This window comes from Furipterus horrens, unplaced genomic scaffold, assembly GCF_987537825.1.
Source record: "Furipterus horrens unplaced genomic scaffold, mFurHor1.1.pri manual_scaffold_2, whole genome shotgun sequence".
NCBI lineage: Eukaryota > Metazoa > Chordata > Mammalia > Chiroptera > Furipteridae > Furipterus > Furipterus horrens.
Genome location: NW_028327172.1, coordinates 159,955,261 through 159,970,218, shown reverse-complemented (window position 1 = coordinate 159,970,218; position 14,958 = coordinate 159,955,261). Strand labels below are relative to the sequence as shown.

Genomic DNA, 14,958 nt, shown 5'->3' with positions numbered 1-14,958 from the left:
GAAGATAAAGTTTCAGAAAATCATGATTTTAGCACAGAAAATATTCTTAGGAATTTCAAAGGGTATTTATAAGTTTGTATTCATTTATTTATACTTCTCCAGACAGATTTAGATAAAATCTATAAGGTATATTTTAGGTCTGTGTTTCATGATTAAAAGTAGTTAAAATCTACACTCAACAAACTATAGTAAGTCTAAAAATGTCGAGGTTTTATTTTTTCATGTATTCATTCATCTACTATATGTTGCATAACTACCACAGTAAGACAATGTGAGTGATACAGAAATTAATAATATACATCTCCTTACCCTTAATGACTTCATAGCCAATAAAGAAACAGAAAATAAAAATTCTGTAGTGAAAGAGTACACAATATTCTATAGGATCACAGGTGGTTTTAGTAGGAGAAGCAGCTAGGAAGCAATTCAAGTCAAACTAAGAAAGATAAATTCGATTTAGTTAGGCAAAGAGGTGGAAAAGCATTTTAGGCAAAGGCAATAGCATGATGGAGAGAGGAATAAAAGGCCTGGGTACATTTGGAAAACTATCCTTAGTCTGGCACAGTTTGATGCTGCATACAGAATGGCAAGAGTAATCACAGTCTTTCTGATCAAGAACTTTTCATGACATTTTAAAGGATAATGAAATGTTTATATTTCAGAAAACGGAAAGTCACTTAAATATGTTAATCTAGGGACTGTTATGATCAGGTTAGCACTTTAGAAAGATCGCTACAACAGCAGTAGAAGAAGTGATACTGGGGATAAGAGACAAACTGGTATAATAATGTATTTATCCAAGAATAAAATGATGAAGGACTAAATGAAGTCACTGGCAGTGGCTGTAGTTAGAATAGAATAAAATCATTCCACATTTGAGAAATAGATTTCATAAGACTTGTTGAATAAGTAGCTAAATGTAAAACTAAAGTGGGAATGACGTACAGATTGGCACCTTTCATTACTGGGCCAAGATTTGTGACATCTCTACTGGTAGGAAATAAATGAGCAGTTTATAGGGCATGGGGGAGGAAGAGAAAAAGTATTAGATGGATAACAACCTTTGCCTACCCTTCAGGCCCCACTCAATGTATTTCTAATGGGATTATCAGTCACCTAGAACAGAACTCAGGTGTGAGCAAATGACCCAAGCCACCAATCAGAATCATTTTGGAGTGCTGACATAAATGCTCTGGTGGAGGGGTGGTACAGAAAGGTGAGGACGTATAGTCTGGGAACACATACTGGGATAATGGTTAAATCTCCAGTCACCAATGGCAACCCTTAATTCACAGAGGGGGAGGAGTGGGGGAGGGGGAGGGGCAGGAAAGGGGAGGCAGAGGCAGAGGAATGTCCTGGTAAAACCATTTGAATTCTAAAGCCAGTCCCAATCTTTTGAACATCTCGGTTATTTTAAAGTGTAAATTGCTTTTTTGTTTGTTTGTTTAAATATACTTGCTTGTCCACTGAAAGAGTCTCTACTAAAAGAATGATGATGATGATGATGATGATGATGATGAATAAAGAGACAGAGTTTGAGCTAGCTAGATGGCAGCTCCAGATAACATCAGGATCTGTAACTAACTATAGGACAGGAGCTCAAAACAGAGGTGAAAAGCTAGAGATATATAATATTTATTTTAATTCTCTCTTTGGGTGTGGGGGCAATTGGTCAGAGAATATTTTTGAAAGAGATAATTTTAGAACATCCAGGATACTCTATAATTTAATTTTTAGTAACTAAATGGGATAAGAATAAAAACATTTTACAAATAAAACTAAGATTAGCTAAGAATTGCATTAACAGGAGTAATACAAAATTAATAAAATAAACATATACAGAAACACACATATGCACCAGTATGAGAGGCAGTTTTACAGCATAGACTGGCTAGATGCCAGTGTTTGAATCATGGACAAGCAATTTAACCCTTCTGTACTTCAATTTCCATATCTACAATATAGGGTGGATTTGAAAATTCAATGACTTAAGTATTTAAGTGCTTTACTGTATAAATTCTTAAATAGTAATAAGTGCACAACACAGTTAAGTACTATATAAATACTGATTATTTTTATTTATTTGGGATTTATTTGATAAAAACAATTCCCTATGTGATTTACCTTTATAATTTCATATTATTTAGATTAATATTAAATTAGTTTGCATTTCCTCATCATACATTGAATGGAAGGATGGAAAAATAATCTCAGATATTCTAAATGGTTTAAAGAAAATTAATTTGAAACTGAACGGTCTATATACAGAACAAATAAAATATTCAATAGATCTCTTTATAATAAAAATCTATAATACTGAAAGATTTAAATTTTAAAAATGTATACTACTATGACATTTAAATTATTAATTATCCTTTCAATCATCTTTTGGATGCTGCTCACTCATACTTTTCTATAGGTTGGTTTGTTTTTATACCCTTATCATCAGTCTATGATTTACTGACTTTTTTAAAATATGCTTTATTGATTATGCTGTTACAGTTGTCCCAATTTCTTTTCCCTCTTCTCCCCTCCACCCAGTGACATCCCTCCCTCTAGTCATCCCCCCCCACCTTAGACCATGCCCATTGGTTGTGTATAATAGTTCTTCTCAACATCTTCCTGTCTACTCCACTCCCTCCTACTATGCTTAATTCCTGTACCATCTCCCTCCCTTTCCCCCTTCTCCCTCCCCACTGACCTCCCCCCAAAATGTTCCCCATGCCTATAATTCTTTTCACACTCTCGTTGCCTACTTAGTTTGCCTTTGTTTCGATTCCCTAGCTTCTGTTGTTGGTTGTTGTGATACAGTTTTCATTCTAATGTTCATAGTTTTGATCCTCTTTCTCCTAAACAAGTCCCTTTAACATTTCATATAACAGTGGTTTGGATCTGATGAACTCCTTCAGTTTTACTTTGTCCTGGAAGCACTTTGTTTGTCCTTCTATTCTAAATGACAGCTTCACTGGATAGAGTAATCATGGTTGTAGGTTTTTGCTTTTCATTACTTTGAATATTTCTTGCCAGTCCCTTCTTGCCTGCAGAGTTTCTTTTGAGAAATCAGCTGAGAGTCTTATGAGGACCCCTGTGTATGTAATTTCCTTCTTCGCTATTTCTGCTTTTAAGATTCTCTCTTTATCCTTAATTTTTGACATTTTGATTATAATGTGTCTTGGTGTGGTTCTCCCTGGGTCCAGTTTTTTTGGAACTCTCTGTGCTTCCTGGATCAGTAAGTCTATTACCTTCCCCAAGTTAGGGAAGTTCCGCTTCATTATTTTTTCACATAATTTTTCCATTTCTAGTTCTTCTTCTTCACCTCTGGCAACTCTATGATTCGGATATTGGCCTGCTTATAGCTGTCTGATATGTTTTCTGAGCCTCTCCTCATTTTCCTCACTTCTCGTTTCCTCTTTCTGCACTGGTTGACTGTTCCTTCCCGATGTTCCGATTTGTTGATTTGATCTCTAGTTTTCTTGTCCTCACCTCTAGTTTCGTATGTGTTTTTGTTCATTTCATAAGGCTAGCCTTGGATCCCTCCCTGTCTTGTTTAAGATCTGCTGTTAGGTCTGTAAGCATTTTTATAAACAAAGCTCTGAACTGTGCCTCAGAAAGATTTCCTATCTGCTGCTTCGTTAGATTAGAAATTTGCTGTCTGGTCAGCTGCATCACTGGGACCTCTTTCATGATCTGTGCCATCCTGACCATTTTGTGTTTACCTTTGCTTCCTGGGTAGGGTTGTCACACCTCCTATGCTATAGGGGGCAGAGCCCCATGCACTCATCACAACTAGGTGACCCGCCTCATCAAGCTGTGGTGTTTTCTGCGGGGGTGGGGTCCAGGATGGATTCCTGCTGTTCACGCTCCACTGAGAGACCAGGAGCTTCCGCCTCCATCCCCACCCTCTCCGAGCCTCACCGTCCCCACCCTCTCCGAGCCTCACAGTTCAAGGCAATGGAGGTCTGCCTTCCCTGGCTTTGGAATTGCAAGCTGATGGGTCTGGTCTGCAGGCAGGGGTGCTCTGCAGGCGCTTCTCGCTTCCCCTTAAATATGGGTGTCTGTGCTTACCTCTGTCTTGCCTCCATCGCTGCTGCGGACAGTACAGCTTGACCTCTCCTCCCTGGCTTCGCCCCTCCTATCTGTCCGGATGAGCACACTTCTTTATAACTTCATACGTTGGACTTCCATTTACTTTCTGGGACTTCTGGTTATTGCTGGTTTTGCGATAGTTGTAGTCCTTCTTAGTTGTGGAAGGAAACAGAGTGTGTCAGTCTGGGCCTCCATCTTGGCTGGAAGTCTCCTGTGTTTGTTTGCTTCTGTATCCCAGACAGAACTGTTGCTCCTGTTACATTGTAAGGGACGGAGCCTTAGGTGTTCGTCAGTAACAGGCGACCTGTTTCACCACATTGTGGCGTTACATGCAGGGGAGGGAACTGAGAAGGAACACTGCAGCTTGCCCAGCACTCGCTCCTTTCCCAGGTACTTCTCCCACTTCCGCACCAAACTGCCGCCCCTCTAGCTGCTGCCCTGGCCATCGTTCCCAGAGTGGACGGTCTGCAGATGTTCTAGGACTATGGGGTCCCTTTAAACAAGTGGATTCTGCTGAGACACCGGCAGTTTCTGCCTCCGCCCCAACCCCCACTGGTTTGTATAGTCAAAAGCAATGAGGCTTGGTTTTCCCCAGTGCTGGGACAGTGAGCTGCTCTGGTGAGGAGCTGGGAACGTTCCCCAGGTGCCCCTCCTGACTTTTTAAAACATGTTAACTGCACTTTCAGCTGGTCGGCCGGCTGATTCTGGTGCGGCTGCTGCCACCACCACACTGTGTCCCCTCAGCCCGGGCTCCGCCCCTCCTACATGTGTGGATGAGTATTTCTTCTTTATATCTTTGTTTGCTGGATTTCCGTGCACTTTGATTTTCTGGAACTTCTGGTTGTTTCTAGTTTTGAGGTAGCTGTATTCCTTCTTTGTTGTGGAGGGAGATGCAGCATGTTTGTCTACGCCTCCATCTTGGCCATAAATTCTCTTCTATAGTTTTTAATAGCCCTATAATCTCCATTATCCACTGAGTCCCACAATACTAAAAATATCATATAATGTATTACCCAAACCAGGACACTTTTGAGAGTAAAAGGAAACCTGTTAATAATTTTATGAGAACAACAGGCATAAATCATAGCAATCTAGGACATATATGAGTATCATAACCAAGTTCACCCCCTGCCCGTCAAGGACATAGGTCACGTAAGCTTTTAGCTATTCTAATAAAACTAATTCTTGATACTAGGCCAATGATGGACAATTATTTGACTATTTCCTCTCCCAGACAATGCATGTACTTCAATATTTAGCTTAACACACATATGATAAGCATCTTTGTAAGACAAAGGAATAATTATGACACAAAAGGCTTTTATTAGCACCAATAAATCAGTGACTACAGCCCTAAATGTGGGAAAACTTCCCTGAGAGGGAGAATCGCAGAAAAGTGCTAGGACAGTTAATGAGGAAACTTTCAGAAATCCAATTTGTATGTTTTTAGAGATCTAATTTACATAAATCCCTGGGTAATGTTAACGAGATATTAAAGAAATGTGCTGTCCAATCATATCCTTAACTATAACAGCTTATTCTAAATCTAGTATACTTTAGAACTGAGATAGTGTGGACCATAATGGCAAATTCATTTCAACAAAATAACTACCCTAAAAAAATTTTCCAAATGTTTGTTTTGTTATATAAGTACATATAAGTTGTCTATAAGAAACCTGGCAATATTAAATATAAAGTAAATCAAAGTATATTATTAAAATTAATTTCAAAAACAATTTCTCCTGTACTTACCATGAAAGACAATTCAGAATACAAAAGTATTTTCATCAGTAAAATTAAATTATCATCAGTAAAAAATAAAAATTATGATAAACATATTTTATCTAAAGATACCCCCACCCCAATTTCTTAGAATAAAAAGAGACAAATATTTAAACTGTGTTTTTTAAATTTGAAAATGATTGCTTTCTTCAACTACAGAAAAGGAAGAGGAAGTGATTATAAATCCTTAGAGAAGCAATAACAAATATAATAAAAATCACACGCTTTGCAATAATATAATGCATTTACATACATACACACTTAGAGTTCCAGATCTGTGATTCTAGTGTGAAAAATAAGAATGGAAGATGTTCAAAAATAAATTAAAGAACAAGCTAAATCAAATTAAAAGAAGACAAAACTTTAATATTTGGTCAGCAACTTCTCTACTAGTAAGATGGCAATGTAAAGAGCCAAAGTATATCTGCTGATTAATAGGACTACTCAAACTAAATTATCCAGGAATGAACAGAGCCCACAATACAAATCTAATAATTCTAAATCATTCAGTGTCCATGTTTTGAGACTCTGAAGTTATAGAATAAAGAAATTGTGTGTGGGCAGAGGGTTATAGAGAAAGAGAAAACTGGTGTTACAGCATATACACTAATAAGATACAAAGAACAAGAAAAAGGTTTCATTATCAAGTGGGAAAATTTATCTTCCGAGTTCCATAACAGAAAGGTAAACCAAGTTAATTGTAAAATTCAAACTTCATTCAAAAAAATAACATGTTTATATACATGATTTGGAATCTGTTTTTCACATTCACTGATAATGAGGTTATAACAGTTTCAACTTTAAATGACTTTTGGAAAATATACACTGTGTGAAAGAATTTTCCAAAATACACCTATGGTCCTTGCTAATTTAAACCCAAAACTTAGCTCATCTTCACTTGGAATAACTTTATTCTACCAAACAAAATTAAAATATTAAATCATATATGCTAGATGATGGAACTAGGCAACCAAATGGATCAGGTATTCCTAATATATTTCTATTAACTATTAGGGAGATCAATTTAGCATATTTTGCCACCAAAATAATTACACTTTAGTTTACACTTTTATATTAAGGTAAAAAATAATTATACTGAAAATTATAGATTCACCAACTGAATCATAAATGGATTTTCATTAGCGATGTATTTTCACACTTATGTAAATAGGAGAAGAACAACTGTGAAAGCCTAAGAATTTGAACAAGGTACTTCCTGGATCAACATTCAAAAGAACTACTTCTAATGAGAACATTAAAATTAATTAATTACCTGTAAGATAACAATAGCATTTTCTACGGAAAGCTCATCTGATGGTAGGCCTTCACTTTTCCAAATTAACTGCTCACTTTCAGTACAAAGAAATCTCCTTAGATCAAATTCTGAAAAGTTAAAGATATCAATAATATTGTACCTCACTATAACAACCTGTCCTTGACAAGGGGAAACAACTGTTTCAAATATACTCATGCAAAGATCTCATAACCATCTTTAATAGTAAATCCATTCTTCCCCATTTAACACCAGAAGCTAAGGGAAAAATAAGCTTTAAAAAATGCAAAGAAATGGAACTCAGTTAAGTTATATTTTATCTATTAAATGAATGTAACACAACCATAATGATTTGTGAAAACCATAAAATTCACAAGGAATTTTGCAGTTCCTGCATCTTATCTTAAGATATGGAATTACAGTAAAAATTAAAATAATAAAATGTTTAACTATATTCATAAAATATCAAATATAATTCAGTGGTTTCAGTTTCATTGAGTGATTTTAGGACTAGAAGAATTGTTGTAACAAAATAATTCTTAGAACATTTGTAGAATTCAGCAAATCTAATGTAGCTACAGTATGTTTTAACTTATACTTTTTCCCATTTAAAAAAAGTAAAAGACAGAAACAAAAATATACATGTTTAGTATAATGAAAATTCAAATTCATGAAAAGCTAAATACAAACTTTCAAGACAAGCTGATTTGGTCCACTCTTCCAAACAGGTTTTTCTCAGACCCTCAGGAGCAGCAGAAAGATATGTAATAAATGCAGCAGCTAGTTGAGCTCTTTTAGGAAGAGTAGCTAAATCCTCTGTTATCTCTGCAACCTGAAAAAAGAGAGAATGATGTATAAATATGTTATAACATTGAAAGAAATGACAGCTTCAAAATTAAGAGTTTTGACTGTAGGGAAAAAAAATCATTTATGGGTTAAAAGTAATAACCCCTGTCTTGAATACAATTGTCAAAATGTAAAAATATCAACAAGATCTTCAATCCTGCTGATAGTAAACAAATGTGTAAAATCCCAATATTTGTAAAGATAAACATATTTTGTCATTAGAAGTTCCTAAGGATTTTAACAAAAGCAGAAACATTATCATAATCATAGTTAAATATGTACTATGAATTAGCATCACTTTGTAAAATATAATTAAGACACAGAGAGTATGAACAAAGGCACAAAACAAAGATAAATCATTGAGACACATCAGTTAAAAGCATAATGTGGTTAAAGCATAAGCTTGAAGAGAAAGAACAGCAATACAGAAGTAATGAAAAGAGAGAGGTAGAGGGACTAGAGGGAGAAACACTGTGAAAGGTATCACATGCCATGTGAAGGAGCTTCTATTTTAACCTGTGGTAATTATGAGCCATTGAAAGTGGCCATGACTGATGTTATGGAGACTGGGTTTTAGAAAGATAATTAAATTGATAAATGAAGAATAAGCCAATTAAATGGTCAGATAGAAGTGAGACAGGAGAATTCAGGAGAAAAAGAATTGGCATTAAGGAATTAAGGATAGAAGACAAATATGAGAGACGTTTGTAAATGAATTATGACAAGTAAACAGGAAGAGTCTAAGACATCCACATGTTTTTAGTTTTGATGCCCAGAAGAAAGATGCCTATGAGAGCTAGGAAATAAAAGGAACTTGGGCTGGAAAAAATAAAATATGTTAATTTAGACATAGTATGTTTGAGTTCCCAAGACAGTTAAATACAAATACTAACATATAGTTGGAAATATGAATTTAAAACTCAGCAATCTAGAAATATAGCTCTGGTCAGCATCATAGTTAAGGTGACATTCTTCTGGATGAAACAACTCCAGAATAGTTGCAAAGAAAGGAGCTGAGAGAGGGAATACTGAGGCTAATCATATTATTGGTGGAGCAGATGAGGAGAATGTGGTGAGGGAGGGAATCTATCTGGTTAAAGAGAAGCAAGCAAACAAACAAAAACATGAGACAACACTTTAACAGGGTATTTCAAGAAGAAATAAATGGCCAACTGTGTCAACTCCTAAAATTACTATCCAGGTAAAGAGAAGTTTTAAAAAATATTTAAAGAATCCTCCATCTTCCATCAACTTTTCATCCCTAATCTCCCACTCAACAGCACAAATAAAAAAGAGGAATAGGTTGCTATGTCTAAAATCCATTCATATAAAGATACCTTGCTTAAAGATTAATTTAAATAACAGCCATTAATATCTAGATCATTCTCCTAAGCCAGCTCAGTTAATGAATATTTCTCTTCTTATTTTAACAAATACATTATAAATTTCCTGTATTTTAAGAAAGCCCTTTTATGATGTTTCTCTCTTAAACAAACCTGAGCATTCCATCTCTTGTGTTCTCTATCAAGCTGACTAAGTAAGACCTCTGCAGCTTTAATTGTTTCTTGTGCTTTGCTCACTTCAGCTTCAAGCTTGGCCGCCTCTGAAGTCCTGCTCTGAAACCTATGAAAATATTAAAGGCAAAAAAATTCAAGAGATTGGAATAAATTATCCTTAGGTAGTAAAGCAAAGTTATTCATATGAGAATTTAATTAATAATAATAATACATATATATATATATATATATATTAGTGTAAATTTCTCACAGGGCATTAATCTATTGTACAAATTTCTCCATATGACATACAAGACCCTGTCATAAGATTGATTCAATTTCTATTTGCAGGTATATTCATTCTATTCCAGTCGAACAAAACTATATATAAACATCTGAGCAATTATTTATTTTCAGGAAATGCTCTACCCTTCATCTGCTGTGCTCTTCTGCAGGATGTTCCATTTTCCTAGAATACCTTCTACCCCTTTCCTTAGCCCTACCTTACTCCTCACTTTATTCCCTTAAATATTATATCTAGCTATCTAAAATATAAGTAAAATTTTTAAATCCACTTCAAATATCCAGTCGATTATATATATTCTCTCCCTACATGCCCATTCACCAAAATGTAAAATTTTAAAAATTATTTTCTTAAAATTATCTGTACAAATTAATTTTGCTAAATATAATAGTAATAATCCACATGATTACTTAGTCCTTCAACAAATACTTTAAGTAGGTACTTACGTATGGAAACTTATATCCAAAAAGATTTGTTAGCAGAGGATCTAAAATTCACGTATGTGTCTGATATCAAGTTCCATGAACTTTATAGTACATTTGATTGCCTCTTTACATGCTCTTTTCCTTCTTCCCTTAGACATAAAACTCTAGACCTCATATACCCAATATAGTAGCCACTAGCAACAGGTGGCTACTTAAGTTAAAATTAATGAAAATTACATAAAATTTGAGATTCAATTCCTCAGTTATATTATCTACATTCCAAGTTCTCAATAGCCACATATCTATCATTAATGGCTACCATAGAGGAGAGCAGAGATTATAGAACATTTCCATGAATTCATAAAGTCCATCGGACACACTGCTCTAGATGTGGAAACAGAAGCTACACCACTGTTGAACTCAACAGTTCATACTACACCTTGTACATTGTTTTGTGATAAATATTTGTGCAATTAAATTGACTTGCATATTTCTGTAGAAGTTGTATGAAAATGGCAAATGTCTTCTAAATGTGGTAAAATTAGGACTTAGAAATTGACAGCTCACACTTAACTTTTTCAACTCCCTCATCTTTGTAAATATACAAAATAAGATTTTCCCTCACAACCTAGAGTCAATAAATCTTAATTAAGAATCCTGATAAATAACTGCATTTTAGCCAGAATTCATTCATTCTTGATAATGACTCTAAAGTGGAAAATGCCATTCTGTTGTACTTAAAATTAAAATTCTGAAGTTTTTCATAATCATCTTTACAAGATATCAGTAGTACTTTGTAGTGATTAAAAACAGAAACTTTACATACAGCGTTAGACAAATCTAGACTCTAATGCTAGCTTAGTAATTTACTAACTGCTCAACTTAGGCAAAAATAGCATTTTTAATCTTTAGTTTTCTAATACATAAAATGGAAGAATATCTACCTTTCAGTATTAAGTACTAAAAAAATAAATACATAAAGTCCCTAGTACAACACCTGACACATGCACAAATGAAAACATTGCTACCATATGCCAATCACTCAATACTGGAAAATGAACTGAATATTAAGTACTGATTCTGAGCATATGATATGAAAAAGAATATACTATTTTTCTTATACTTCTGTAATTATACCCAGAAGAAAATGAAGTGATTTTTTCCCCATATTTCTAACTTAAAAATAAATTCAGCAGTATTGAAAACACTAAATTTATGAGTTCAAGATTTTCTTTCTGGGTTTTTTTTTTTTTAAGTAAATATATAAATATAGATAATTATTTCCTGACTACATATAGAAAAAATTCATAGTTCATAGTCTGATGAATTTCTTTCTTGGTACAATAATTTCTATTTCTTCCTTAAGAAAAAAAGGAAATGAGCCCTGGCTGCTGTGGCTCAGTGGATTGAGCGTTGGCCTGCAAGCCAAGTGTCGTTGGTTCGATTCCCAGTCAGGGCACATGACTAGGTTGCACGTCAGGTCCCCAGTTGGGGGTGCAAGTGAGAGGCAACCACACAGTGATGTTTCTCTCCCTCTCTTTCTCCTTTCCCCTCTCTCTAAAAATAAAATAAACAAACAAATAATTTTTTTAAAAAAGAAAAGAAAAAAAGGAAATGTAACATACCACTTGAAAAAAATGTGTTTACAGAAAAAGTTTTAGTTTCATAGAACTGAAAGCAAACAGTAACATATACTATATTTAATTGCATATTGTAGTCACCTCTGTGGTTTTGCTTTCTACTGTTTGTTACACCTGTAGTCAACCACAGTCCAAAAATATTAAATGAAAAATTCCAAAAATAAATAATTCATAAATATTTAATGTGAGCCAGTCTGAGTAGTATGATGATATCTTATACCATCCAGCTCTGCATGCCCAGGAAGTGAATCATCCCTTCTTCCAGTGTCTCCATGCTGTAGTACACACTACCTGCTGCTAATCACTTAGTGGCCATCTGGGTTATCAGGCTGTCACAGTATCATGGTACTGTGTTCAAGTAACATTATTTTACTTAATAGTGGCCCCAAAGCACCAGTTCAGATACACCAAAGAAAAGCTAAAAAGTGCTGGTTTAAGTGAAAATGTGAAATTTCTCTACTTAGGAAAGAAAAAAAAACGTCATATGCTGAGGTTCCTAAGATATCTGGTAAGAATGACTCTTCCATGCATGAAATCGTGAAAAAGGAACAAAGAAATTCATGTTAGTTTTGTTAATTCATCTCAAACTACAAAATATATGGCCACATTGCATGGTAAATGCTTAGTTAAAACAGAAAAGGCATTAAATGTGTGGGTAGAAGACTTGAAGAGAAAACACACTCCGATTGACGGCAACATGTTACAGCAGAAAGCAATTGTATATGAAGACATCAACAATGGGGACCCCTGAAACTAGTGACCACATTCACATAACTTTTATTATGGTATATCGCTATAATTGTTCTAGTTTATTTATTATTGTTCATACTTAATGTACCTAATTCAATAAATTAAGCTTTATTAGAGATATGTGTGTTTAAGAAAAATATATAATATAAATAGGCTTCAGCACTATCCACAATTTCAGGCATTAATGGGGGTCTTGTAACATATTCCCCTGTAGATAAGGGGGGACTACTGTATGCTACGTTTCCTAATCTTTACATTTTTAACAGAAAAATGTTCCCACATTTGTAATAATTCCCATAGTAATATCTTCTATCCTACACTAAATAGCAATCACAGGAACTCAGAGGTACATGAAAGGTTTTAAGATTAATAATATTCACAAATGGTCCTTAAATTTGAGTACAATATTAGTACAGAAAATATTTTTTCAACACCAAAAAGGACAAAGTTAAAAGAATAAATTTTTTAAAATGTGATTATACACCCTCATGGAAGATTATAGAATAGCATCATCTGAAAGAAAGAAGTCTAAATTAAGGTCAAAACAATAAAGAAGTAGGAATACCAAATGTAAACACTTTCAGCATTAACTCATTTATTTATTGTGCTCAATTTTTCAATGCTTAAGAATAAATATATATTTATATAGTAATAACTATTCCAATACAGACTTAAAATATTTTTGTTCTTATCATAAAAACATTTTTAAAAAATAAACCTTTTATATTATTTTATACCTTTCCCAATGTTTATGATAAATGAAAAGTAAAAATAATAATTATAACAGATTTTCAAAATTACAAGTAGTTGCAGTATGTTTTCAAAATATCCAAAATACATTATAAAACTTAACTTACTTCTCTTTGAGTTCTGATACTTTTTGACCAACAGAATTAAGAAGTTCTTCTAATTTCCTTTTTCTGTCTTCAGTTTTCTTCAAATTTCTAAAATATAACTCAGTTTTATAAAAGTCATCTCATTTTAGATATCAACAAAATGCAGCAACAGCACCTTAAAATGTAATCTTGCAGTAAATAAATGACAATGAAAACTGCCAATTATTCAGTAGTCACAACAACTTATAATTTGATGTGAAAAGCAATGTTAAAATTAAAAGTGTATCCTGACTTAACCATACCATTTCGAGGTGTATATTTAAAAACACTCATGTGTGTAGGTTTCTGGATAAAAATGGTAAACATAGATAAATGGTAAACATTTATCTACTATCTTTTCTAAAAATTCTATCAAATGAAACCAAGGGAATTTAAAAGAAGGTGACTGGTTGCAAGAAAAGAAGCTAAAAGAATTCTAAAACGCTCAGGAAATGTAGATAACATGTACCTCTGAAGATAAGAGAGCTAAACACAGAGGACTGTTTAATAGTTGATACTATAAAGAGTTTGACCTCAGACTGCCTCCCCGCAGTGAGCATGGACTATCTATCTTCTTAACACAATCCTGGAAGTCAAACTTATACCCTCATCCATTCCTACCCACACTGCAAGCAGAAGTATGAGGGTTCTTCTAGAGAAATGACTGACCTCTTCCCCTCAAAATACCCACAAACATTGAGAGGTTGCTATCAAATGGCCAGGGCACACATACTGGTAGGCATTTGTGCATTGCACTATCTCCTAGAGGGTTTGTCAAAACACAGACTACAAGGCCTCACTGCCCCCTACTCGCCGTGCATCTGATTCAGTAAGTATGACTGTAGCTCAAAAACGTGTACTTTTAACAAGTTCCCAGGTGATGTGGAGGCTGCAGGTTCAGGAACCATACTTGGAGAACCACCACAGTAGAAAAGGCCTTCACAGTTGTGAAATCAAACTATTTCTAGCCTAGTGTTCCACAGTTGTGAAATCAAACTATTTCTAGCCTAGTGTTCTAAACCCAGCCCAGATAGATCATTTTAGACATTGAAAGATCTCAAAATACGTTTAATCCCATTTACACTTTCTTCAGAAGCTAATGTGGAGAAGGCACTCTAGAAGAAGAAGGACTAAACTAAGAAAGAGAAAGGCAAGGGCCCATAATAAAAGAATACAACCAGAAAACAGACAAATTCCAGAAAAATGGTGAAGAGAAGTCTAGAGAACAACTAATCCACAATGAAATAGAAGGACAAAAGGTTCTAGGATAGGTAACACTAAGAAAAATTAAACAGAACACAGATTCTGAATATGTTTTAGGGTCTGAGAGGAATACCACAAATAAATATGTGAGATGTAAACAGAAAAAAATTACCAGTTAAAAACTGAGGTAATTATTAAGAATAACAAAGAGGTATACAAGAAGGGAAATATACTCATAAAACATATGTCTCAGCTGTGAAAAATTTATGTAGTCAAAA

The 14,958-nt window shown here is 34.3% G+C and overlaps 1 protein-coding gene across 1 annotated transcript in view; it reads right to left on the bottom strand.

Moving 5' to 3' along the window:
• Positions 1–14,958, bottom strand: part of LOC150019825 (cytoplasmic dynein 2 heavy chain 1-like) — a 287,287-nt gene that overhangs the window by 154,871 nt on the left and 117,458 nt on the right. The window contains exons 60-63 of the mRNA XM_090266701.1: positions 13,460–13,546; positions 9,484–9,610; positions 7,832–7,973; positions 7,142–7,251 (exon numbers count right to left, since the gene is read on the bottom strand). Coding sequence (XP_090122827.1) covers positions 7,142–7,251; positions 7,832–7,973; positions 9,484–9,610; positions 13,460–13,546 — 466 coding nt within the window. The remainder of the gene's footprint in view (positions 1–7,141; positions 7,252–7,831; positions 7,974–9,483; positions 9,611–13,459; positions 13,547–14,958) is intronic.